This window comes from Cheilinus undulatus, linkage group 3, assembly GCF_018320785.1.
Source record: "Cheilinus undulatus linkage group 3, ASM1832078v1, whole genome shotgun sequence".
In the NCBI taxonomy this organism is placed as follows: Eukaryota; Metazoa; Chordata; class Actinopteri; order Labriformes; family Labridae; genus Cheilinus; species Cheilinus undulatus.
In genome coordinates, this window is record NC_054867.1 from 30525098 (window position 1) to 30549925 (window position 24828).

At 39.2% G+C, this 24828-nt stretch overlaps 2 protein-coding genes across 4 annotated transcripts in view; one reads left to right on the top strand and one right to left on the bottom strand.

Moving 5' to 3' along the window:
* The first annotated feature begins 53 nt into the window (after positions 1-53).
* mfap2 (microfibril associated protein 2) lies at positions 54-12173 on the top strand. Its single transcript, XM_041782004.1, has 9 exons — positions 54-589; positions 4685-4746; positions 8086-8133; positions 8537-8563; positions 8917-9006; positions 9099-9140; positions 9219-9306; positions 11234-11307; positions 11403-12173. The coding sequence occupies exons 2-9, from the start codon at positions 4716-4718 to the stop codon at positions 11504-11506; spliced, it is 504 nt and encodes a 167-aa protein (XP_041637938.1). The 5' UTR covers positions 54-589; positions 4685-4715; the 3' UTR covers positions 11507-12173.
* Positions 12174-12222: 49 nt separating this feature from the next.
* LOC121506249 (rootletin-like) overlaps positions 12223-24828 on the bottom strand; it is a 35562-nt gene continuing 22956 nt past the window's right edge. Inside the window, exons 32-38 of one of the 3 annotated variants that reach the window (XM_041781969.1) lie at positions 24562-24777; positions 22462-22686; positions 22230-22379; positions 21920-22120; positions 20340-20471; positions 15696-15869; positions 12223-13093 (exon numbers count right to left, since the gene is read on the bottom strand). In XM_041781969.1, the coding sequence (XP_041637903.1) occupies positions 13007-13093; positions 15696-15869; positions 20340-20471; positions 21920-22120; positions 22230-22379; positions 22462-22686; positions 24562-24777 (1185 nt within the window). In that variant the 3' untranslated portion in view covers positions 12223-13006. The remainder of the gene's footprint in view (positions 13094-15695; positions 15870-20339; positions 20472-21919; positions 22121-22229; positions 22380-22461; positions 22687-24561; positions 24778-24828) is intronic. The other 2 variants (XM_041781977.1, XM_041781982.1) reach the window with 2 other exon arrangements.

The window sequence follows — 24828 nt, forward strand, 5'->3', positions numbered from 1 at the left end:
GAAAGTTTTTGTGGGGTCACAAAGGAGGTTTAATGAGCCATTTATCTTGTTTTAATCAGGCATCTGCAAAGTTTCGAATTGCAGATTTTCTTTTCTAATATTCATCTCTGTAAACGTACTTTGTGGCACTCTGAAGGCACTTATAAAATTCCTAAATCAGGGAGTGTAGCATAGTAACAACAACAATACTTAATTCCTATTGGCTATTGCCTTGCAGCAACGTTCTACAATAGAAGAGATGGAGAAAACACAGATGAGGAGAGGTAGACACACAAAAACTGTCTGCTATGGCAGAGAAACAATCTGCTCAGTCTGTTATTCTTCGCCTAAACTTTACATCTCCTCTGACAGACGTGACTCAGCACCCTCCAGAATTCAGTTAAGTGAGGATTTTGGCCGTAGAGCCTCACAGTAAGTCTGGCTGTAAACGGGAGAGCCGGATCATGTAGCGACTTGGTGCTGGGACCGGGGGCTGGACGGGGAGGAGACTACAGATGTGGGGAGGTACAATGTGGCGCTGTGAGGTCCTGCTGCACTCTGAGGACGCATGAGAGCTGAGGACAGTCGCAGCAAACTGAATCCAAGTTAGGTAAGAAAGCAGTCTCGTGATTGAATTGTTTTAGTTTTTCATTTTGCTGAACATTTTGCTAAGAATACATAAACTTTGTGGGGGAAACTTTAGGAGAAAAAAACCTGGAGGTGTGAGGTTATAATGCACAGATATGATGCAGCATTGCTCGTGTTTTCCAGCCTTTTAAACACCCCTGGCGTTATCAGTGTCTTTTAAGCAGACCGAGTAAGTGTGGATAATGTGTTTGTATTTTAATGGCTGTTGAGAGCTGACATGTGGTCTTGTGTTTTCACTGGAGGGCAGAAGGAGGAGGGACTTCATAGTTCAGTCTGCTGTAATGACACTACAATGGAGAAAGGGTGCCAAGAGGGAAAACCAAACACACATTCACACACAATCCTCGCTTCCAGAGGATGGGGTCGATGAGGGCACATGGAAAGATGGTTTTGGATTATTATTTATTTACCTGTCATAGCTGCATGAAAACAAAAGGCGTAAAATAGATGACAGCAATGCCTCTCTTGTTGCTGTCCTCAGAAACTCCTACTAATGAGTTTGTGTACTTGTGTGCTTGTGTGTGGGTGGTTGGGAGGGGGAGATGGGGTCTTTAGCTGGGAAGGAAAGGACTCGATTGGGGAGAGGGGGGCTAATCTCTCCCAGATGTGTGCTGTGAAAACATATGGTTTCTGATAGCCACTGTGATGCACAAGAAGAATGCTTGTGTGTGACTGTTTGTGTGCTGTATATTTGTGTTTGTTACTCCCTAAGACGCTCACATCTACTGATTTATTGATACACATGTAGGACTTGTGCAAACAGGGCCTGAACCACATTTTTATGTCCAGCGAAGCCTCACAGAAGTGACTCAAACACTTTCAAAACTTGAGATTTTTTAATTATAAAAATGTGGGATTTCACCAGAATGGTTTCGACATGATTTCAGCATTATTTAGAGCACGTCCAACAAAGGACCTCAAAAATGTCCCATTTAAAACCAGAGGCCCCCTGTAATGAATGCTTATGAAACTTAAGTCCACTGTTGTATAGGTTTGTAAGCATGCAAAAAAGTAGTGAAAATTCACCAGAGGGATTTTGACTTGACTTCTGCACTATTAAAGCATGTCCAACATGGGACCTCAAATATGACCCATGTCAATGCAGAGGTCTCCTGTGGATGAATGCTTTTAAGGAAGAAGCCCACTTTTGGATAGGTTTGAAAGTGTAGAAACTTGGGCTGAACAATTTGGGGAAATTATCTAATAGTGTTTTTTTTATCAAAAGAGAAGCTCATTGTGATTATTTTGACTCAAATTGCAAATATGATATGAATTGTTGCTTTGAGGGGAATTATCATTTTTATATCATAGTCATTTCAAACTACAAAAACATACAAAAAACAAGAAAAGTGGGATTTTTGTAGGTTATTCTAAAAATAAATTAGCACTCAGCTGTTTGCATGATGTGAAGAGCATAACATCACTGCAAAAAGGAATTACACTGGAATATTGACTCACATTGTAGGTTAAAGGAATATTGCACCTTCTGCGATTCAAAAACAGCAGTTAGACATATTGCGATTTAATCTAAATATCGATCAATCAGTAGAAACATACATTAAATTTCTGCAAAAATTAAAGAATCTCCAGATATTTTTTTACATCATTCAAAGTGAAAGATTTTTTATGTTGAATATGAATTGTTTTTTTTTGCTTTATTGAATGAAATAAACAAAAAAATAAATAAATAAATAAACATCATTTTAGCATTTTCAGACCATGTCCAGCTAGGGGCATTTCAGTTGTCTGATGTTGACTCAAAGGTCCACACATGGTGGTTGTGTAGTATCCATAATCCACGGTTCTTCCTCATGAGGAATACAAGACTAAGACTGGCTAAAAAAAGATCTTTGTCAATAAAGACAAATGAAAGTTGAGTTTAGTATTCGTTAATGTGACTAAAACAAGAATACATTTTTAGTGCTGGACTGTTAGACATTCAAAATCTGTATCCACCAAGTCATAACAAGGGAATATGTTAACATTAATGAAATATAGTATTGATATATGAATTATCAAGTTATTCCTTGTAACACTGTGGCAATTCCTTGGTAATTTGTTTTTTTAACCCAACCCTAACCCTGACTCCCTAACCCTCACCCTAGAAATTGCTTTAATATTATTCAGGAAGGTGTCACTTTAATTTAGTGGGACAAAATCAAGAAATTACCAGGGAATTATCAAGCAACTTACATAGAAAATTATCATCTTAAGTCTTAAAAATGACTTGGTAAAGTACCGCTCAATTACCAGGGAACTGCAACAATATTATAAGGGTTAGAGTAAAATGCCATTTTTTACCAGAGCATTACTACTATATTATGAGGACTTACTTGATAATTAATACATTACCAGGAAAATGCTTATTTTATATCACTGAGCTATAACTTGGTAAAATGCCATCTTATTAGTAGGTATTACTACCTAGTTCTTGAGAAATTACTAGGCCATATATTTATAAGATTATTAAGTAAATATGGCCCAGTAAAATAAAGTGCTAATAGTTACCCTCATGTGTTTAACACATGTCAGTTTTGAACATTCATACCCCTTAAATGATTACAAGTAATATCGACTGCAAGGTTATCATTAAACCTGGAAGTGCTCTTCCATGGAGTTCAGAACTTCATCCATACTAAAGTTACCCCTCACAGGAGGGAGTTCTCTAACTGAGTAGCTAACTTCATTCATGGTGAAAAATGTCTAAAGCCCAAAGGCATTCTGGGAAAACTTCTCAGATACAGGGGTGACCGTCAAATAATTTGAGCATCGTGACAAAAAAATACTCAAAGAGATCGATTACTGTTTTTTTAAACCTAAGATTGTGTTCCGTTAACTCAGAAAAATAGAGCTGAGCTGAAAATGCAGTTCTGGATTTTAATGTGAACACAGCTCATGTTGTTTAACAACCTCGTGCTGTTTAGTCTTGCAGGGCTCGGTAGAGTGCATTTAAGGTATGTGTATTTTCTTTGGTACATACACAAGTAATTTAAGTACTAATCATGCATTAAAAGAAGTGTTTTACATTTATATTTATTTCATAGTATGTCTAATAGAATAAGCTCAATGTCTTGACTTACAGTAGTGGTTTAAATGTGAGGACTCATTATTGACTCGAACAGGACTAAAATGTCTTTGAGTTGTCATCCATTACAACCATGCTAAAAATTTCAAGAGCTAAATTTACTAAAATATGACTAAAACCAAACAGCATTTTGAGACTAAGATGAAATTCAAAATATCTACCAAATGCAATCCTAATAATTTAAGAAGTCTGTAAGCTCAAAGGTGCACACAGACAGAGGATGTGAAATAACCCACATTCAGAGCTCCATGTTGTGTGTATAGTCAGCTTACAGTGGAGCTACGGTGGAGGAGGAGCATTCATACTTTCCATAAAGTGGAAAAGTAGTTAAGTTAGGGTAACAGGAAGCTAATGTAATGGATTTACTGTATGAAACTTTTCGATTGTGACTTCCTGAGTTGCAGAACGTGGGGCTGTGCTCTGCTCGGTGATGTCTTGATGCTGTCAGTGGTCATATTTTTTCTGTCATTTTCACTCAGCCAGAGAGGCTCTTTTGCTCTCTGGAGTGGAGAAGAAAGAAAAAAGGCAAAGGAGGAGGGGAGGTGGGGGTTCGAGGAAATGACCAGTGCGAGCGACAGAAGGGAAATGAAGGATGTGGAGACAGACAGACAGAGAGGGGTGGGGTTCAGGGGTCCTCTGTTTCTTTTCCTGGAATGCAGCCGCAAGACTGTCTGCAGCAGCGAGGAAAAGTAGGAAAACAGAGTTCTTAGGAAGACAGACATGCCACATTCTTGCTGTCAGAGAGCCCCCCCCCCCCCCCCCCTTGCTGTTGTGGGGCCAGTGGTAGGTTGGAGGGGGAGGGGTAAGGGGGCAGAGATGGGGAAGCAGTGGGGGGTTAGAGAGGTGATGGAGGGCAGGGGGATAGAGTAGAGAGGAGAGTTCAGGAGACCAAGGAACATCCAGCACAGAGCTCTTTATTCTCCTCATGTTGTTCTGTTTTTATTGTTAATGCTGTCTTCTTCTCCCCTTTAGTGTTCCAGTCAGTCTACCTCTTGTAGTGACCATGAGAGTCCTCCTGCTCATCTGCATGCCAGGTAATACTCCTCTATGTGAAGGTTTAGTTTAGTTTAGTTTAGTTTATTTATCAAGGGACAGTGTGCAATGGCACTGATCATTCATTAAAAGTTAATGAAAACACAGGTAACATAAAGGTGCATTAAATCCCGAATATTAACGTGTTCCCTAACATCAAAGCTAACTTTCCCATTAAAATGTCTTATAGCAACTACACTCACCAACCAGTTCATTAGGTATACCTGCCATCTACTCAATAATTGAAATATTTAATCAGCCAGTCACATGGCAGCAGCAGTGACTGGATTGGAGTGACTTTAAACATGCCATGGTTGTTGGGGCTTTGACAGGCTGTCATGCTGTTTAAGATATATTGTAGAGAATAAAACAGTTCAACTCAGATATACAACAAGGGGCATGGCTCTGGCAGCTTGCAAACATTTGACGTCTCTCCATGAAACAGGAAGTAACTTTTACCACATATAGGATAAAATCTACTCAAACTGTTCTGTATATCTATATCCATATCTGTGCTACCTATCAGTAGGACCTATTCAGCCCTACATATAATTCAGTTGGTTACTCTGACATTTACACTGGGATTTACAAGATGTGGTATTTGTTTGGTATGGTATAGATATATCATTCCAGTTGCCAATACATTTGCCATCTACATACTGTCTCAATCACAAAAAACTTCAATGATTTCTTCCTGTCAAAATGTTTGTTTACAGAATTAGGATAGTAGAACTGTCATGTGCTGAAAAAAAGCAGTACAATGCAGTCAAACATAAGCTTCAAGTTCAAATGTGGGGAATATTTCATTTTATTTCTAGAATTTTCTTATCATCAATCCAAAATTACCCTCCAGTATGTTGTTTGGACACCCCTGGTGTTAAAAGAAAAAATGATGCAGTAAATGACTGTTAAGCTTTTCAGTCACTGATAGACATCACTGGCTATGTTCACACTGCAGGTCTTAATGCCAAATTGACATCTTTTGCTCTTGTCTATTTTTTTTTTTTTTTTTTTTTTTATTTTTGCTTGAATCCCAAAAGATCAAGTATGTATCTGATTTAGTACAACATATTAAGGTGGCCTGAATTCAAAAATTTCAAAAATGAACTAGAAAAGCCCTTGGAGAGCACAGACCTCCACCATTAGCCCTATCTCCCAATAGTAAAGAACCCTGTCAAAAATTCCTTGATCCAGGCGGTGATCCGGATCACTCCCAAAATCTAATCAGTTCTTCCTTATGCCATTCCTGGCATTTCCTGAAAATTTCATCAAAATCCGTCCATAAGTTTTTGAGTTATGTTGCTAACAAACCCTCCCGATCACATAACCTCCTTGGCGGAGGTAATAATCCATGACTATAACTTAAAGTAATAGTGCATGTAGGGAGAAGGTGGGCAAACTGTTTAGGTTTGCCAACGGTGTTTGATTTGATATAATTAAAAATACAATACAATATATAAGTAATATGTCTAAACACACAGTATATAAAACTATTAGATTACAAGTTCTATTTACATAATTCTGCCTCTGACATGTTAGACTGATAAAGAGTCCCTAATGGGACATGGGCAGATAATACTATATCATTGTTTTTTAATTAAGTTTAAGGTGTGTGTAGAAAACTATCTTGTGCACATCTGAAAAGATATCATTCACCAAAAAGTATCTTGTGAGTACAAGACTCCTATGCACAAAAAAAGGTATCAAGCTTAAAAAATTTGTCACAATCTCTGGGAAGTATTGATCCTGCACTTCAATTTCAATTTAAGCAATGCTTCTTTATGTGCATAGAAAACTTTCTAATAAGCACATAAAACTTTCTCAAAAGCATGTAAAACTTTCTTGTGAGCACAGACAGCTTTTTTTCTGAACAAAGCTTCCTTTGCAGTGATAATTTTTTGAATATTTTTTATTCTTTCTTAGGGAATAAATAAGGCATATACATCAAAAAAATAATTAAAGAAGCATCTAAATGAAAAAAAGACACACGAGTTAAATGTATACCGTACAATTTCATTGGCCACTCTCACAGACTGTTCATCTGAGATATATATAGCTCAGAACTGAAATACACGCTAAAATTTCCGGATCAGATTAAACTTCCTTTTCATTGAGTGTAAGGGTCAAGGTAAGAATGAGGATACCAAATGTAAAAAGTCCACAAAATGTTTAGTAAAGCTGGGTTGATAGTCTGCTTACAGGAAAAAAATTGTGTTCCATGAAAACATTGTAATGCAGCCAGCTGAGCTCAGGTAGATAAAGGTCAGCTCACAAAGCAGCTACATAAGCTACATAACTGTTATCTATGTTGCTAAATTAGCTTGGGCTACATTTGATAGAGCTCACTTTGATAAAGCTAACTGAGTGATAGATAACACAGCTATGTTGCTAACATAGCTATAGCTAAGCTCACAAAGCAACTATGTAAGCTATGCAGATATGTTATCTAAGTAGCTACGTTAACTTTAGCTAAGTTTGCTAAAGCTCATGTTGCTAAAGCTAACTTAGTTATAGTGGCTTATGTAGTAGGCGTGGCACTTCCTCTCTGAGATATGTCTCAGATGAATAATCTGTAAGACAGAGAGTTATTTGGGATGAGAGAACTCTATCATCAGGAGTGATGCACTTAGTGTTAAGATATTGTTAATGTGCTATAATTAAGGCACAGTTTGGAAAGAGTCAGTTTGTTCACTTTCTTGCTCTAATTTAGATGGGTAGAAGGCTACAATTGTTGTGTATGTCAGATACGTCTACTGTTAGCAACAAAGAATTTCATAAAACACATCAGGCTAATAATGTGATGAATATAAGTTTTAATATATAATTGATATTAATAACCATGGTGTTCCAAAAAGGATGAATTCATATCTGGTATGTAAAGTATAAAAGCCGTGTAACATCATTGGTGATCTATTAATCACAAAACCTATCAAATGGAATGAAAGAAAGTGTTTTAGATTACTTAAATGTTAAATTAAGCTATTTTGTTTTGCATCAGCTGGCTACTTTTTACTGTGAAAGCAAAAAAAAAAAAAAAACAGAATAACACTTGCAAATTGTTCTTGCTAATGATAGCTAATATTAGCCACCATAAATATTCATCCCATACAGAGGAGCACTGTAAAATTGTAGAGTTTTTAATTTTTTTTTGTCTCATCAAAAATGCTAGGACAATGTAAAAAATGAACAATTAATAATCAAAACAATGCAAATCATCTGAAGAGAAAAGCACCTTAAATGCTATTTGTTTTCAGTACTCATAAAACTATCAGACGACATTCTTCATCTGTGTTTCATTCGTTAATTTATTTTATCACTTTGTTGTTCTGAAATGTCATCAGTTCTGCTGCTCGCCCAGGGCCAGTACCAGGAACAGTTTCCATATTTGGGTGAGTTCATTAAAAGATCATTGGCCTTGATTTTTCCAGCTCAGCATCAGTTTTTTTTTTCAGTCAGTGCTCTGCACATCTGTATCTGGTTTCTTTTACTCCTCTGATGTATCCCCTTGCCTCTAGGACTGCTCTTAATCCGTCTTGGATTGTTACTTTCCACCAGTGTAGAGATCTTAGTCACGGTGTAAAGGCACTTTGACCACTCTGTATGTTGTTATTTGTAACCATCTTGCACATGAAGTCATGAATCACACCTTCACAAACAGCTTATTAGTTGAGTTTTGTCAGACAGGTGTTTCATTTTATGGACCTTTGTTTGTGTGTATTTGACCGTAATTGCTTTAACAATGCTGACCTCATGACACATTTTTCTTTCCTCATCTTTTTTATGGCTTTCCAGAGGACTATGGGCCGGATTATTTTCCAGGTAAATAGTTGCCATGTTCATAGAAGTACTGATGCCTCTATATGACCTGAAAAAGCAAAAAGTCCAACAATGCCAGTACATATAAATCCTATATTGTCATTTTTAATGGCTTTAACTGCTTTCAAGGGGAAGGTGTAAGACTAAGTGAGTCACGCAAAACAAGTTTGCCTGGAATTTACGAGGTAAAGATTAACAGTGATTAAATAAAGCCAGAGGATATTTTTCAGTGAAAAAGAGGACGTGTACAAGAAGAGAGGTCAGCGAATAAATAAGATCCACTGGAGGCATCAAAATCAACCCAAAATGAAAAAAGCTTTAAATTATTTCAATAAAGCAGCTATTCTCTTTTTCAGAAACTCCAGAGTCTGAAAATCATGACTCTCTCCCTGGAACCTACCAGCAGCAGGTTCGACTCAGACCAGGGGTGCGTCCAGATAAAACAGGTATACCAGATGAATACTAATCACATTTGAGTGATGATATTAAAGATTGATTTGTACTTATTGTAGTTCTAATTTGTCAACATGGATTTCAGGGACAGATTTGGAGACAGAACCCACTGAGCCGGGCCCTCTAGGTAGGTACACTTTAGAGGAAGAAGGACAGGTGTTCAGTTTGAGCAAATAGTTTAATTTACAATGCGATTGATTCCCAGATTGCAGAGAGGAGCAGTATCCCTGCACCAGACTCTACTCTGTTCACAAGCCATGCAAACAGTGTCTGAACAGCCTCTGCTTCTACAGGTAAGAACTAAATGAGCCCCTCGTGGACAGATGCTGAGGTCTGATTAGTTCTAGTGCAAATAATGTTACAATAAATAATGATGTAAATAAAGAAATGTTTGGACATTTTGGTACTATGATGCATTTATGCGGCAACTGAACAAGCTTTAGAAAAAAAAGCTTAATCACAGTTCAGTTGTCCTGTAAGATTAAAGCAAAAGTTGAAATATAACTTACTACATCATTTAAAAGAATTTTATCTATTAATACAATTTGTTTTGTGAGATACTGTTATATCACACTGAGATAGCCTTCTAGGTACTTGTTACTTTTAAGCTACCACTACAAATGTAGCAAGCTAAGGTAGAGAGCACAACTCTTCCATAATACAATCTTCCAGAAATTTCTACTGTTATCTTGCCTTTTTGTCCACTGCTTTCTCCTTATTTTTATGTAATGCTAGCAAATGTAGCTTGTATCCACCCTGCTTCTTGATTGATAATAATGTCCAGCAGTTGACAGTATTTTTATCAATTTATCTAAGGCCCACCCCCAAACTCTTCAGGCTTTTCTTTGGCGCTTAAACCAGAGAACGACCCATATTCATTTGAATACAGCACAAAGACAAAACATACGTTATCATTTGTTGGTTTTTAGTCTGAACTTGATGCCTAACACATTTTACGAAAAAGTTGGGACAGGGGTAAGGAAAGGCTGGGAAAGTTGTGAAATGTTCAAAAACACCTGGAACAGTAAGTAGTAAATCAACCCTGGTAAGTAGGTTGATTTGTAACAAGTGATAATACAATGATATAGAGGAGCACCCCTGAAAGGCTCAGTCATTCACAATCAACAATGCTGTGACATTCCCCACTTTTTGAAAGACTGTGCGGGAAAACAGTTAAACAGTTTCTGAACAATGTTCCTTGATGTGCAATATAGCACCACCATCTATAGCCCATATCTTTTAAATTTTCAGAGAACCTGGAGAAATCTCTGCACATGAGGGGCAAGGCTGAAAACCCTCACTGAATGCCTGACATTATAATGTGGGCTTGGGAACACTTAAGCTTAGACTATAACAAGCCATATACCAACATCCAGAAGTGCTGCTGGCTTCTCTTCACTCAAGGTCCTCTAAGATGGACTAACCCAAAGTGGAAAGACTGCTGTGGTCTGTTGAATCCATATTTCAAATTGTTTAAGAGACCATAATCCTCATAATATTGTGGCAATTCTCTGGTAATTAGGTGGTCTATTACCACGTAATTTCCAAGAAATTAGATGATAATTCCCTGGTAATTCCTTTATTTTGGCCTACTTTTTCCCATTAAAATGAGTCTTTCCTGAATATTTTTCAAGTTATTTTAAGGGTTAGGCTAAAATACCACCTAATAACCAGAGAATTGCTACAGTATTACAAGCAATGAACTGATATTCAGTGCTTTATAACTACGTAAATACTTCTTTAATATTACTATATTTAAGGATTGTTACTTGGTAAAATGCCAGCTTATCACAAGGTAATTATTACCACCTTATTTTTGATAAATTCCTAGATAACTACCACTTATGACTATGAAATTACTAGGTAATTAGGGCCCTCTAAAATTAAGTGTATGTTTTACCTGTTGACTGATACACATTTAATGTGCCGGTATTTTCAGAATGTGGATGTGAGCTTGACTTAAACTGAATTACTGTGTCAGTCTTTTATACAACACAGGAACTTGTCAGCGAGTGATGAATTAGACAATGATGGAGCTCTACGGCTTTGAGTCTCGAACCTGTCACTGACTAAATAATAATAGTAATAATAAAAATAATAATAAAAGTTAATTGGTTCACTGTTGATTTGAATCTTTATATTTAAGTGGGGGCACAATACAGGACTTACCAAACATTTTATAAAACCTCTGTTTCCTCCTCACTTGTGTGTTTCTTTCAGTTTGCGGCGGGTTTACGTCATCAACAAGGAGATTTGCGTGAGGACCGTGTGCGCACATGAAGAACTGCTCCGAGGTGGGTTCAGTGTACTCTATGTTTGATTTTTTTGTGTTTATATATTTAAACTTGTTTTTTGACTACCATATGTGTTTGTGTCTTTGTGCGTTCAGCGGATTTGTGTCGTGACCAGTTCTCTCGCTGTGGCGTGGCAGCTCTGAGTGGCCAGTGTGCATCAATAGGGGGAAGCTGCAGCAAGAGCTGTGGTGGCTGCTGATTGACTTCAGAGATCAGGGACACGATCTGCCCAGATACTGCCGCTTCCCACCCTTTTAGCCACGTCCCGTTATTTTTCCCACCTCATTCTTCCTCCTCACGTTGCCTTCTTACGCTCCCTGGGCTAGTTTTGTGCCAAAAGCACTCCTGCTTTTATATTCTTGTCCTTTTTATCACTGTCTTCTCTCATGTATGTCAGCCCAGTAGATCCTGTGTGTATGGCTAATATAATCCAAAGAACATTGATGATTGTATAAATCACTGGTGCTAAAAAATCATCACACTGGTGCTAATACAAATGCACATGAACATCTTTTTTGGCATATTGCATCATATTATTCATGCTTTGTGTTGATATGTTACTGTAGCTGTGTTGAAAAGCAGACCTTTCATTAGGATGGACTTGTTGATGATGCACTGACATCAGACAAACCTTATCAATACCAGCAGCCTATAAGATCAAGAGATGTGTCAAGAAACAGGTGGTGAGTGACCTCAGTATATGTACTACTGCTACCTGAATCTGTGCTCTGCAATTAACCAGCAGTTTTATAGAAATATACTCCATTGCTTTGAAAAGGCATCCCACACACAACCTCTGTACTACTGCTTTGTAAAACTGTCACTATAAAGACTGAGAAAAAAATAAACTTTTGTTTTTTACTACAGCTCTTCAGTATATGATTCATTATTGCAATACAGTATAATGTAGTATGTGGTGAAAGCTGTTCATCAAAGATGTGATTCATGGTGCACACAGTGAGTTTATTCTCTTGCAGACATGTGGCCTCCATATGGGTTGTCCATACAAGTTATATTGCTGTCCTTCCTCTTCAGTCTGTCAGTTTGTAAGTAAAAAGTATAAACACTTAGTAAAACTAATAATAACTATTTAAAAACATACAATATGTGTACCACCATACTGCAGTGCTAATAAATCAGATACTCTGCAGAATCTGCAGTGGAGCACCTTCATTTTGTTCGGTGTAGTTTTCCTGGCATTCCCACAAAGTGAAAACCTTCCTTCTAGTGTCCTCAAATGTTAGCATAAGATCCAAGGCCAACCTGCACCACTTGGCCGATTTTTGTTCCTGTGTTGCATCCAGATCATCTTAGCAGGGGAATCCTACAGTGATTTGGGTTTTTACTGTATCAAGTACAAGCAGGAAGTCTGGGAAGATGTTGAGTACAGCTGGCTGGCAGAAATCAGCCGACTGCTGGTGTTTTCCACGCAGCTCCTGGGTCACATCCATCTGCTTATTGTCATCGGTGTGCCAAGTGAAGTCTTCTTAATTGTACAAAACATCAATAGGACAACCGTGGAAATGAAAGTCTGGGTTTCAATTCAGAACAACAACTCACATTTTAAACAGCTGGGTTAGAGTTTGAAAACTGTTAGGAATGTTTCTACATGTAAATAATGCTTTCAGACATTCAGTCGTGTCTTCTCCCTGGATTAGACGTGCATTTAGTGCTGGTGCTTCTGGTTGTAAGTTGCTTCTCAGTTTCCTGGTGACAACACGGAGGATGAAAGAGACGGTTGCCTCCGTTTCATCTCTTGTTGCAGCTGCTCCTTCAGAGTGGACACCTGCACACATACAGGAAGGAGACCAAAGTTGACTTTAAACTCTGAATAACACTGCAGATGAAGAGGAGTGTTATGTGCGGATTAAAACAGTGACAACAAAAGTCTGTGAGGTCGTATGAGAATGGCTTATCTAGAATAGACGTCACTTTAATGTAAAAAAAAAAAATCTCTTTTGAGTTTCGAGGTAGCCATTATCTTCCTGGTTTTCTTAGTATTATATCAACATCCACCCAAAGCAGCTCATTTATTGTAGCAGAAAATTAAACATTTCAACAGTTCAACCTCAGACAGTAGGGATATTACCATACACAAGCGTTTCGTGACCAGGTCAGCGTTTCAACCCTCAGCTGCTACAGTCACATGTTGAAGTGTTCTTGGGAAAGACACTAAACATCGTCATTGCTCTCACTGCTGCGCCAGTCATATGTGAAAGTGTATGTATGGGATTAGTTAATACTGATAGACACTTAGGGCTTGTGTCCACAGCCTGAACTTTTATTAGGTACACTTTGCTTGTACCATGTTGGACCCCCTTTAACCCCAGAACTGTCTTTATTCATGGTGGCATAGTTTCAACAAGGTGATGGAAACATTCCTCCAAGACTTTGGTCCATATTGACATGAAAGCATTACACAGTTGCTGCAGACATGCACATCCATGATCCATGAATCTCCCGTTCCACCACATCCTAAAGGTGCTCTATTGCAGTATGAAATTGGGTTAAATTTTTGGAAACTTGGGTTGCGATCTGTCATAAAACAGACTGGTGGGTCTTGAGGCTGGACCAGTTGAGAACCACTGATCTATTGAATTGAGATCTAGTGACCACTGTTGTACAGTGAACTCATTATGTTCAGAAAAGCAGTTTGAGATGATTTGAGCTTTGTGACATGGTGCATTATCCTGCTGGAAGAAGCCATCGGAAGATAGGTACACTGTGGTCATAAAGGAATGAACATGGTCAGCAACAATACTTAGGTAGGCTGTGGCATTTAAATGATACTCAGTTGGTACTAAGGGGCCCAAAGTGGGCAGAGAAAAGATCCCCCACACCATTACACCACCATCACCAGTCTGAACTGCTAATACAAGGCAGGATGGAGCCATGCTTTCAAACTGTTTACGCCAAATTCTGACCCAACCATCTGAATGTTGCAGCTGAAGTTAAAGCTCTCCCTGTGCGAACTGTAGCCTCAGTTTCCTGTTCTTAGATGTCAGGAGAGGCACCTGGTGTGGTCTTCTGCTGCTGTAGCCCATCTGCTTCAAGGTTCAACGTGTTAAGTGCTCAGAGATGGTATTCTACATACCTATCAAGTGGTTATGTGAGTTTCTAGCTGTTTCTCAAAGAACAGCTACCGTCGGAGGATTGTTCCAATCTCGAGGATCCTCAAAATTTTTCTAAGGACTGAGTCCTTCAAACAGAATTTCCAAGGATGCACGTGTATCCTCCACTTGCAGGAATTACCCACAATCCAACGCGCATTGTTTTTCTTCTCTTAAAAAAAAAAAAAAAAAAAAAAAAAAAAAGCTTAATATTAGAGAAAGCCAGGTCCTAGCGTGCTAAATACACTATTAAATGTCCTGTTTACACTATAAATATGTTGTCATCATTATTTCATATCATCAAAGTAAAGCTGGATGGGTAAAAATAGCGCCATATAATATAATTATATAATACAGTTATATCATATGTATATATTAAATGATCAATATGATTAAACAATCATATTATTATATATATTATGATTATATGATGATGTGATAGCTTTTCAGATGGTGCAGGGTAAAACTTATGAAAGTTGTTGTTAGTACCCTTCCCATTTTGATTTCTGCCACCATGGTGTATATGGCGTATTGACTCGGGAGGATCCTTCTTGGAGAAACAGCTACTGTTGCTTTTCTGTTATCTTGTACCAGTCTGTCCATCCTCTGACATCTGACATCAACAAGGCCTTTTCGAACACATAACTGCCCCTCACTGGATATTTTCCCTTTATTGGACCCATCTCTGTGAACCCTAGAGATGGTTGTGCATGAAAACCCCAGTAGATCAGCAGTTTCTGCCAACCATGCCACGTTCAAAGTCACGTAAATCCCCTTTCTTCCCCATTCTGATGCTCGTTTTGAACTTCAGCAAGTCATCTTGACCATGTCTACATGCCTAAATGCATCGCGTTACTGCCATGTAATTGACCAATTAGCTGTTTGTGTTCACAAGCAATTGAACAGGTGTACCTAATAAAGTAGCCAGTGAGTGTGTGTGTGTATATATATATATACACACATATACATATTCTATTTTCTTTTTTAATCTGTGTTTTACTTCCTATAACGTAGCGTTTTTGTCTGTCTGTGATGCCAGTATTTTTAGAGACTTATTTTATTTTTTAAAATACACTGAACTGTTTTTTTTTAAAGACTGCTGCAAACAGAGTTTTGGTATGTTCTCATATACAATGACAATAACACTTCTTCTAGTGCAATACAGATTTTGGTCAAATTGTCCATATTTATATCTATTTTAAAGTTTGAGTGCAATCTATTCTTACATAGCTGTTGGGCAGACTCTCCTGAACCTTTACAACAATTTTTGGTTTGTACCTGCTCCTCCAGGCCTTTGACTCTGTGTCGGTGAGCACGCTCTCTGGTGCCTAGTGTTCGCTCCACGTCCCTGTAGCTGCTCCTCAGTCTGTCTGACTCCCGCAGGGCCTCGTCACGCTGCCTTGCCAAACTCTCACACAGACTGTGTGACTGCTCCATCTCAGCCAGCTGAGTCTGCTCAACACACACAAGTGGATGAAATGGACATGTTTACAAAAAGGAAAAGGAAAAAAGTTGGTCTATACTTCTAAGAGCTGAAAAGACTTGGTTTGGATCAGTGTCAAAAGTGGACTGTGGACCACCAAACAGATATGTTGGAGGCTCTCTCTGTGGACAGTTGTTAGTAGCTGATCCTGAACAGATAGAGCAATGGTTGAACATTTCTCAGCAAATGAGTTAAAGATGAAAACCTTCGCTTATACATGATGGATCATCACTTTTCTCTTGTTGTTTCCTATCTTTGACGTATTCGAGTCACGTGTCTTGTATTAAGTTTGTATGCATGGTTGTTTCTTTTGGTCAAAAACTTTGTTAACCGTGCTGCTGACTATCACTACAATGACAGTTTTTAAAATAAAAAAAAAAGTCATTTTTTAAAGACTACATAAGATAACATTTTGCACTAATAACTACACTGGGTTAATGCAGAGATCTGGTATAAAGGACATAAATATGAGTATGAAGGAGTGTCCAGTGATTAATGGTTCAGCTGTTCTGTGCTGTTTCTAGATCTGAAAACTGACAAAACCCAAAGACTAAAGTAACCTATGCAATAAAATCTCCATAACATTCTTCACTTACAAACATTCACCAAACAGGTTGTTGGTCATAACATTTACAGACGAGTAAACATCACAGATCTGTTGTCGTTTACATTTCTGAGAGGTCTAGCAGCTGTGGTTTTTATGGGTCAGAAGAAAGTCCTCTGACAAATGGTTGATGGCCCCTGGAGGAGAAACCTCCAGCGTGCTCACAGGTTCTTGTTTCTGGGTTAAATGACACAACATGCACATTCTTGAGACATCACTGAAAATGCTCCAGCAGCAGTGATGGAAACTTCAGCTTTCTCTTCATAAAGAAGGACTCAGTAATAGGTGGTCCCAAATGCATGAGATAAACAACTTTAATTACTCTTGAAAAATTCTGAGGAAACTCAGTATAACTTTATTTACTTGTTTACAGCATATCTGTGGTTTGTAAAAAAATTATAGTTATGACAGTCGATTAGAATTATAAAATGAAGCTTCAGCAGAAATATGTAAGGGGTTTGGTTAAATCGTTGGCCTCACTGTGTTAACTATGGGGACTCATTTTTAATGTTAAAGATGTTAAGTCCGACAGTCTGCTGACATTAACAAAAAGAATGTGGGCGCATCCAGAGCTGATGGTGCAGTGTTTTGAACCCTCCTCAATCTCTCTACTCTGTCTGATCTGATTGACTTTACATCGTGTTAAAGCAAAAATCAAACTGTGGACTGATAGTGCTGCAAGCAGCTGTTTTCACACTCTCTATCCGCGATCAGAAAACGAACAATAATTCATGCTTATCACCAAAAGGAGAGGATTTTCCTGCATTTAAGTTAAAGAACAGTCTCCTTATTATTGATTTGTAGGTCTCTAATGAGCAGAAAATGAACACAATCTTATTTTTGGATTGGGCAGTGAGAACGGCATGATTTACTAGTGCCAGAATAGATTAAAGACAGAATCCGTCATGGGTGAAATGTTAGGAGCATCTCCAGCATTTTAATTTTTAAATGTCTAGAATTCATTTGTCTATCAGAAAGGGAAAGGGTCAAACTTTTGTTATTAGTTAGTGCAGACAAAGGTGTATTCCTGCATCTGTGCCTGGTCCTTCCTGATCTCACTCGTCAGTGTGAGAAGCTGTGTGCAACTATCGGACAGGACAATGAGCACAAAAATCTCAAGTTTAAGTCTTGTGTCATAAATATGTAAGTCATACAGTGAATGCTGACATTAGACCAACACTGTAATAGAGTTATGGACAGCTGGAGCAGAGGCCGGGATAAAACATACCTCCTCGTCTCCCCATGGGGTGAAAATGTATCATGGAGGGGTTATCTGTAGCAGGGGGTAGATCCCTACAGCAAATCGGACACCGTGAAGCACTTAGACGTCAGTGCGGCACGCTTGAAGGTTGGGCTGGCCTGCTTTGCCATTTGAGCATGGCTCAGTGCGGCCAAACTGGTGATGGAAATGCAAATCAGCACGGCTTGGTTTGGCTCGGCACGGCCAAAAGCCGTAGTGGAAAGCCCCAAGAGGAGAACCCTGTCCAGCTGCAGCTCTTGCTTTATGAGCACAACAAGCTGGATTACAGCAGTAACAACTTGTTCACGACAGCTATGGTAACTCTTAAAAAAACAGATGGTTCAAAAGGCAAACAAAGATTAGCCTGTTGGCACTAGTTGACAAAAATTACTTGTGAAGATACCTTATTGGAAATATTAGCCTGCTAATAGCAAAACTGGTGACAGGAGATATGATCACGTTATGTTAAGCCAGCGGTGTCCAAACTTTTTCCACTGAGGGCCACATACAGAAAATTTCAAGGATGGTGGGGCCACTTTCATATACGTCCCCTTTATGATATCAAAGTAAGTCAATCCAGTCCAATTTAAGTAAAGATTCACTAAGTCATTTGATACACTTTAAAATTATGTCATGAAAAAAGTACATTAATGAACTGTTGTGTCAAAATGTTTGTTTACAGAACTAGCACAGTAGCCTTACCTAGTAAAGTAAAACATACACTTATCTAAATAAATTCATACTGTCTTAACAAACTATAATTTTTTCCTGTTTCCTAATTGACAGACAAGTGTAGTTTTGTGTTACCTTGCCGGATGAGCCCCCAAGGTAACATAAACCTGTACTCGTCTGTCAATAAGAAAACACAGATAAACTACACACTACAGTAAAGCACAAGTTTCATGCTCTAATGTAGACCATTTTTCATTCATGTTTTAGAATTTGCTGCGGGCCAATTACACTCCAAAAAAATATAAACGCACAAAGAAATATTTTTAGTTATTTTTATGGTATAAAATGTAGTACATATCCCAAAAACAGGACATTTTTCTTAACAAATGATGCTTTAAAATCAATTTTAAAGCAATAGTCCCAGAGTAAAGGCAGCAAGAGCACAATGGGGGTCGATGGGCCAAATTCACAGATGTCAGCAACATGTGTTTTCCACCATTAGCCTTGCGCAGCCGGTTGTCTGGGCTGAAATCCGCCTGTTGTGAAGACCAACAGTCTCATCAGCAGTTCTGGTTGCTGGGCGGACCCAATCACGCAGGTGCCGGAGCCGCATGTACCGGTCCTGAGCGGGTGTGGTTACACGTGGCCGGTGGGCATATGCGTGGTTCACTGTGGTACCAGTCTCTCTGAAGCGGGTCCTCAGGCAGCTGACAGTGTAACAGATAACCCAGATTTGAGCATGCCGATGGCACGCTCCCTCATGATTTGCGACATCTGTGGCATGTTGACAAGTGACAAAAGTGCACATTTTGGTGTGCCCTTTTATTGACTAGACCATAAGGAGTGTCTGTGTACTGGTCACACATATTAACCACCACTCTGGCATGCTCCTTGACTCTCGTGGGTTGAAAAACTCAACCTGGGAGTACAGTCACTGGGAGTGGCCAAGTGAAACTGGACCACTGGGTTTGAGCAAAACAAATCGATAAACAAATACATCATAAATCTGAGCATAGTTCATGAAAGTCTATTTTATTCACCATTTTAGGTTTGTGCATTTATATTTTTGTTGAGTGTAAATATAGGCCAAGGGCTGCATTTGTCCCCCAGGCCATAGTTTGGACAACCCTGTGTTGAGTGAAAGAAGAAGGCTTCAGAGAGCTGTTGGCATTTATCAAGTGGGAAGAAAACCCATTGTCACCATAAATAACAGCCACGAGAGTTGAACAGATGCATGAAGAAAAATCAGCTTGTCAATAAAGTGACAGGTAAGACAGACTCATGGACAGATCTCTCCATGGACTCATACATTACTGGTAATTTTTTGTCTCAGGAAAGCATGTTAGTTTGGACCACCACATTCATATTGTGTTAATATTTTCATTAGATTTATATGCTTAATAACTTTCTGTCTCTTATTTGATTCAGAGCCGAGATTTGAAGTGTTAATGTGCAGCACACAATAAAAAAACACAGTGGGCCATTGGCAGCCCCATTTTTTATGAGTTTGCCTTTTTTTGGTCTTTTTAGAAAGTACTTGAGCGCTAATTTGTTAGATCATGCGAGTGCTAGAGTAGTAACTACAGTAACTACAAAATATCCCATCTTTATCAGACACACACACAGAGCCCCTTTAAATCTTCTCCAATTACCTCTAAAGTGGGTAGAGACTGCCTCCACAGTCTTCACATTGAAGGTGAAACCTCACAGGAGTGTTAACACCTTGAAACAGCATTGTGAATCAGCCTCCGGACTCCGGACTGAGGTGTGAAGCAGCTAAGACAACAAGTTTTGAGTCACCACAGCCACTATGTTAACAGCAGCTTGCAGTTGCTTCTCAGGGATTTATGCTTTTATTTACATGACACACTGTAATGAAGGGCTGCTTTCTGATGAGCGCGTCAGTAAGGGTTGGATCCTCACCTGCAGCATGAGTATCTGCTGCTGTGCTTCCTGTAGCTCCTGCTCTGTGGTATTCAAAGAGCGATCTAGGCGGCTTTTTTCTGCAGACAGCCGCATGCTGCCCTCTTCAGTCTTCAGCTTCTGACGTTCAACCTTATGAAAAAAAGCAAGAATGAAGAACTTTCAAATCATAGATAAAGAATACTTTTCTCATGCTGTACAGGTGCTTGTTTCCTAGGATAGGTGAAAGCAGTATCTCAAACACTGTTTAAAGATGAACGTGTTTAAACTATACATCAGACAGTCATGTAGGATTGTCAGGGAGTGTGCTGAAACCTCTCAGCCATGCTAAAATGAACATACTAACAAACTATGTAGTAATATTAAACATGGTTAACATGAACCTTTTTAAACAACATAACAGCTATTACACTGCAGTTGTTAATACTCTTACTCTTCTTGTTTTTGAAGTAACTTTGGAAAACAAAATTAGATGTGGTTCCACACAGTCTGGCTGCTGATGACCATTCCTTGGGACAATCATTTAACCCAGTGTTTCACACTGTGCTTCAGCACTGTGCAGGGCAACTGGCCCTAGTACAAGTGCACCCTTAGACCGAGCTCCTTTAATAGTGGGTTATATAGCAGCCTTAGAAATAAGCTGTCTTTTTTGTTATTTGTTTATGGTAACATTATTGTTAGTTGTAGGCATGTTCACCAGAACTTTCATGGTGATGGATGGTGGTGATTAAAGGTCATATATTTTACTCCTTTAAGACAAGTTTATATTGGTCTCAGAGGTCCCAAAAACATGCCTGTGAAGTTTGTTTCTAAAAAAACCCTCCAGTATTGGATTTTTGCATGTCTAAAAAACCCTCTGTTTCAGCCCTGCTCAGAACGAGCTGTTTCTGTGTCTGCGGCTTTAAATGTTACTGAGCTGCCTGACTTTGCCCCTGAAATGGATGTGGCTTAATGGATCAGGAGAGGAGAGTGGAACTTTCTTCCAAGCAGGGATGGCCAACCGAACTTGGGGTTGGTGCTAACTCCCCACATAATATGTCCCCTTTAAGGGATTGCCCTCACCTATTAAGGTGTTGAGTTCGTTTCAGCTCAGACAGACAGGGGTGGGGAGCCTGGGAGCAGAAACTTTCTGTTTACAGCAACACTATACCACACAACAATCATGCACTGGTTTAGTCATCAGGTAACTGGTGCAAATTTTGCGTGTTTGTGAAAGAATAAATGTTTAAAGCTTAACCTGGACACAGAAAATAATTCTTTTTTCTATAGCGCATCACAGTATCTTTCTCCTCGCTGAGTTTTTTTCTTCACGGCCATGCTGCAACAGGTGATTTAAGTTGAAGAAGGGTTTACCTTTGTATTGTATCCTAATGCTTCATATTGAGAAGTTACTGAGCTGGGGAGCACAAGACACTAAAATGAAACCCTGTCAATGAAAACTAGAGACAAATGTAGATAAAGACCAAGAGAACCCAGACTTATACTGGTTGAAGCCAACATGAGATTCATAGATGGCTCTTTGCAAAGAAATGATGGATAATCCAGGTTTCACATTATAATGCACAAGATACAGTGCTGACCTTATCCAGTGTATTCCTCAGAGCATCCTTGTCTTTCTCCAGTCTCACAGCCTGTCTCTCAGCATCTTTCTTCTCTGTCTCCAGCATGGCGACAGCCCGCTGCAGCCCACGTAGCCGCTCTTCGACAGCGGCCCGCTCTGTCTGAGCTGCCTGAGCGCTGCGCTGAGCCTCAGCTAGACTTGCTGATCGCTGACGCAGAGCCTGAGGGAGGGAAAATGGAGACCTTTTGGAAGGGATGCATCAAATACACTTCATGACATTTTTTATTGATGTCACAACATAGATAAAGCCAAAGATGTCTGTCCCTCACCTCTTGACTGTCTTTGAGCTCTGCCTCCAGTTCCTCTCGTCTCTGCTCACTCTGGCTCAGTTCACTCTGCAAGCTTTGCACTTGCTCACTCAGGATGGATATGTTTCTCTTCCCCTCAACCAAGGATACTCGGGTTTCATCCATTTTTTCCTTGTTGGAAAAGCACAAAAATCACATTAATGTTTGGTTGAAATGCCAGCTTGATTCATGCTTTCATCCTCATCGCTCCCACCTGTAAAAGTCTTTTGTCCTGTTCAGCCACACTCAGCGTCTTCTGCAGTGCAACCAGGCGGCTCTGTGTGCCACTGTGAGCAGCCGCTGCCTCCTGGAGGCTCTTTTTTAGGGAGGAGGTCTTCTCTTTGAGAAAGTTTTCACCTTCCTGAGCTTTGAGCAGAGCCTGGCTCAGCCTCTCCACCTCTCTTTGTAGCAGGGACACACGGCCTTCTCCTTCTGCCACCTGAAGTTAATCCAAATCAAACCAGGACGAAATCCAATCAGTAAACAAGTAAAGAGAAAAGAGAATGTCTGTCTTACTCAGAAGGGTACAGTTTCCTTCTGAAATACGTCTCAGTTAAAAGAATTCAACCACAAAGGAAAGCCGATCTAAACATTAAATTATTGTTTTCTCTTTCTAACTGGGCTCAAACCAGAAGATTTTCATGGTCTCCAGAATAATAGCAGGTTATCTAGTACAAAATTGAAGGTAAAAAAACAAGAATAATTTACATAACCACAAATTTCACCTGTGTCTCCAAATACTCTTGAAATCCAAAATGTTTTATTCATTTGTTACCTGGGTCAGTGTCAAATATAAATTATTAATCTACATTTACTGAACAGAAATTTAACTGGAGAGTGAGGAATGTCTCATTTCCTCTATATAAAGAAATCAGATTTAGTAATAAATCTTATAAAGTAAAATCAGGGGTGTATCAAAGTGATGATATTTAAAAAATCATTTTAGGGAGACTAATATATACCAATATACAAATGAAATTCAGCGTGGCAGCCAAGGTCAAGCTTGATGGTATTTCTTTTGTCAGAGACCACCAGCCGTTTTCTGGCTCTTAGGACATCCACAGGACAACAAGGGGTTCATGGTGACCCTACTACCCACCTGGGCGGTACCCTAGGCTGTGCTAACTCTAATGCCACCCCAAAGGTATGGACCATGCCTCTGGTATTATGCAAGAACATCAAGAGAACGACCTGGATTTTGTCAATCCTCTATTTCACCCGATGGTGCCCTCAGGCAGATTATGCTCCATTACACACCTTACTTGAGCCTCAATTATTGGCACAAACAGGCCTTAAATTTCTGCACAGTACTTTAAATCTGACAGAAATCGTGCTGAATTCAACTCCTTGAAGTTGCTCTAATTCACATCGAGATATAGCCACTAAGATTCCATTCAGTCTTGCCTTTATACACCTCTATCAGACCAAAACTAGCCTAATTCATCTTACTTTTTAAAATTTAAATAAAAAAAAAAAACACACATTATATAAGAATCAGTTCTGACCAAGCACTTGGACTGAAGGAGCATGCATCTCTGCAGATGTTTCATTCGATCCTTTAACAATAATGCTTTGTGTAAAAAACAAAAAAAACAATGTGAACATCTAGTACAGGGAAGCTATGAGTAGTTTATAGTAGCAGCTTTGTTTTAACACCTCACTGTTTAACAGAGTTAAATTAGGCTGGAAGATGAAATGAAGTTTTGTCTCTTTTTTTCTTTTTCCCTCTGTAATGGTTCATAGGTGCTCTTTTCCCTCCCTTCTCAGAGGTATTATGTGAAATGTTATTCAAAAGGATAATCATAAAGGATCAGATTGATGGGGATCATGTTCTTGATGCATTTCTTACAAACATGTGCTTAATACTAGTCTTCTTGGTGGTAATTGAAGCAATGCTGTGGCTATTTTGAGATACCCCTAGGATGCTGAAATTACTGCCCATTCTTAGTCAGCCAAGCTGTGCTTTTACTTGCAGGTTGAGCAGTAAAATGCACAAAATAAGCCAGGAAAACAAGACAAAGCCATCAATGTAGTGATGGGTAGAGGAACAGAAAGGGGGACACAGTTTATGTTACTGCAATGAAATATGACGTGCATGAATGGAGGGAATATGTTGGATGGTGTCCTTGTCAAGAAAGTGTTTGGTATTTTACGTAACAGGTAAACCAGCAGATGATCTTATAGTGACTATATGAAAGGAGGCATATCACCTACCTAGTGGAGTCAGACATACAACTGTAAACTGAATGGCTTATAAAGCTCTAACTGTAGCATGACTTGACTGTACATGTAAACGTACAATGTCCTTCATTACCTTTTTCAACAGAGTCTCACAGCGCTCCTGGGAGCTTTGGCTCTCAGCCTCCCGGTCTCCCAGACTCAGTTTGAGTCTCTGCAGCTCCCCCTCCAGACTGCGCCTCCCCAGCTCCACTCTGGTGGCCCGGGCTTCAGCTGCCTCCAGCGCCTCCCGCAGGCGTTTCCTCTCCGCCTCCAGACGCATCTCAGCAGCACGCTGTTTATTTAACTGCTCCTGCAGGCATAGAGGGACAACTCTACATGTTTTAATAACATCACTCAGCCA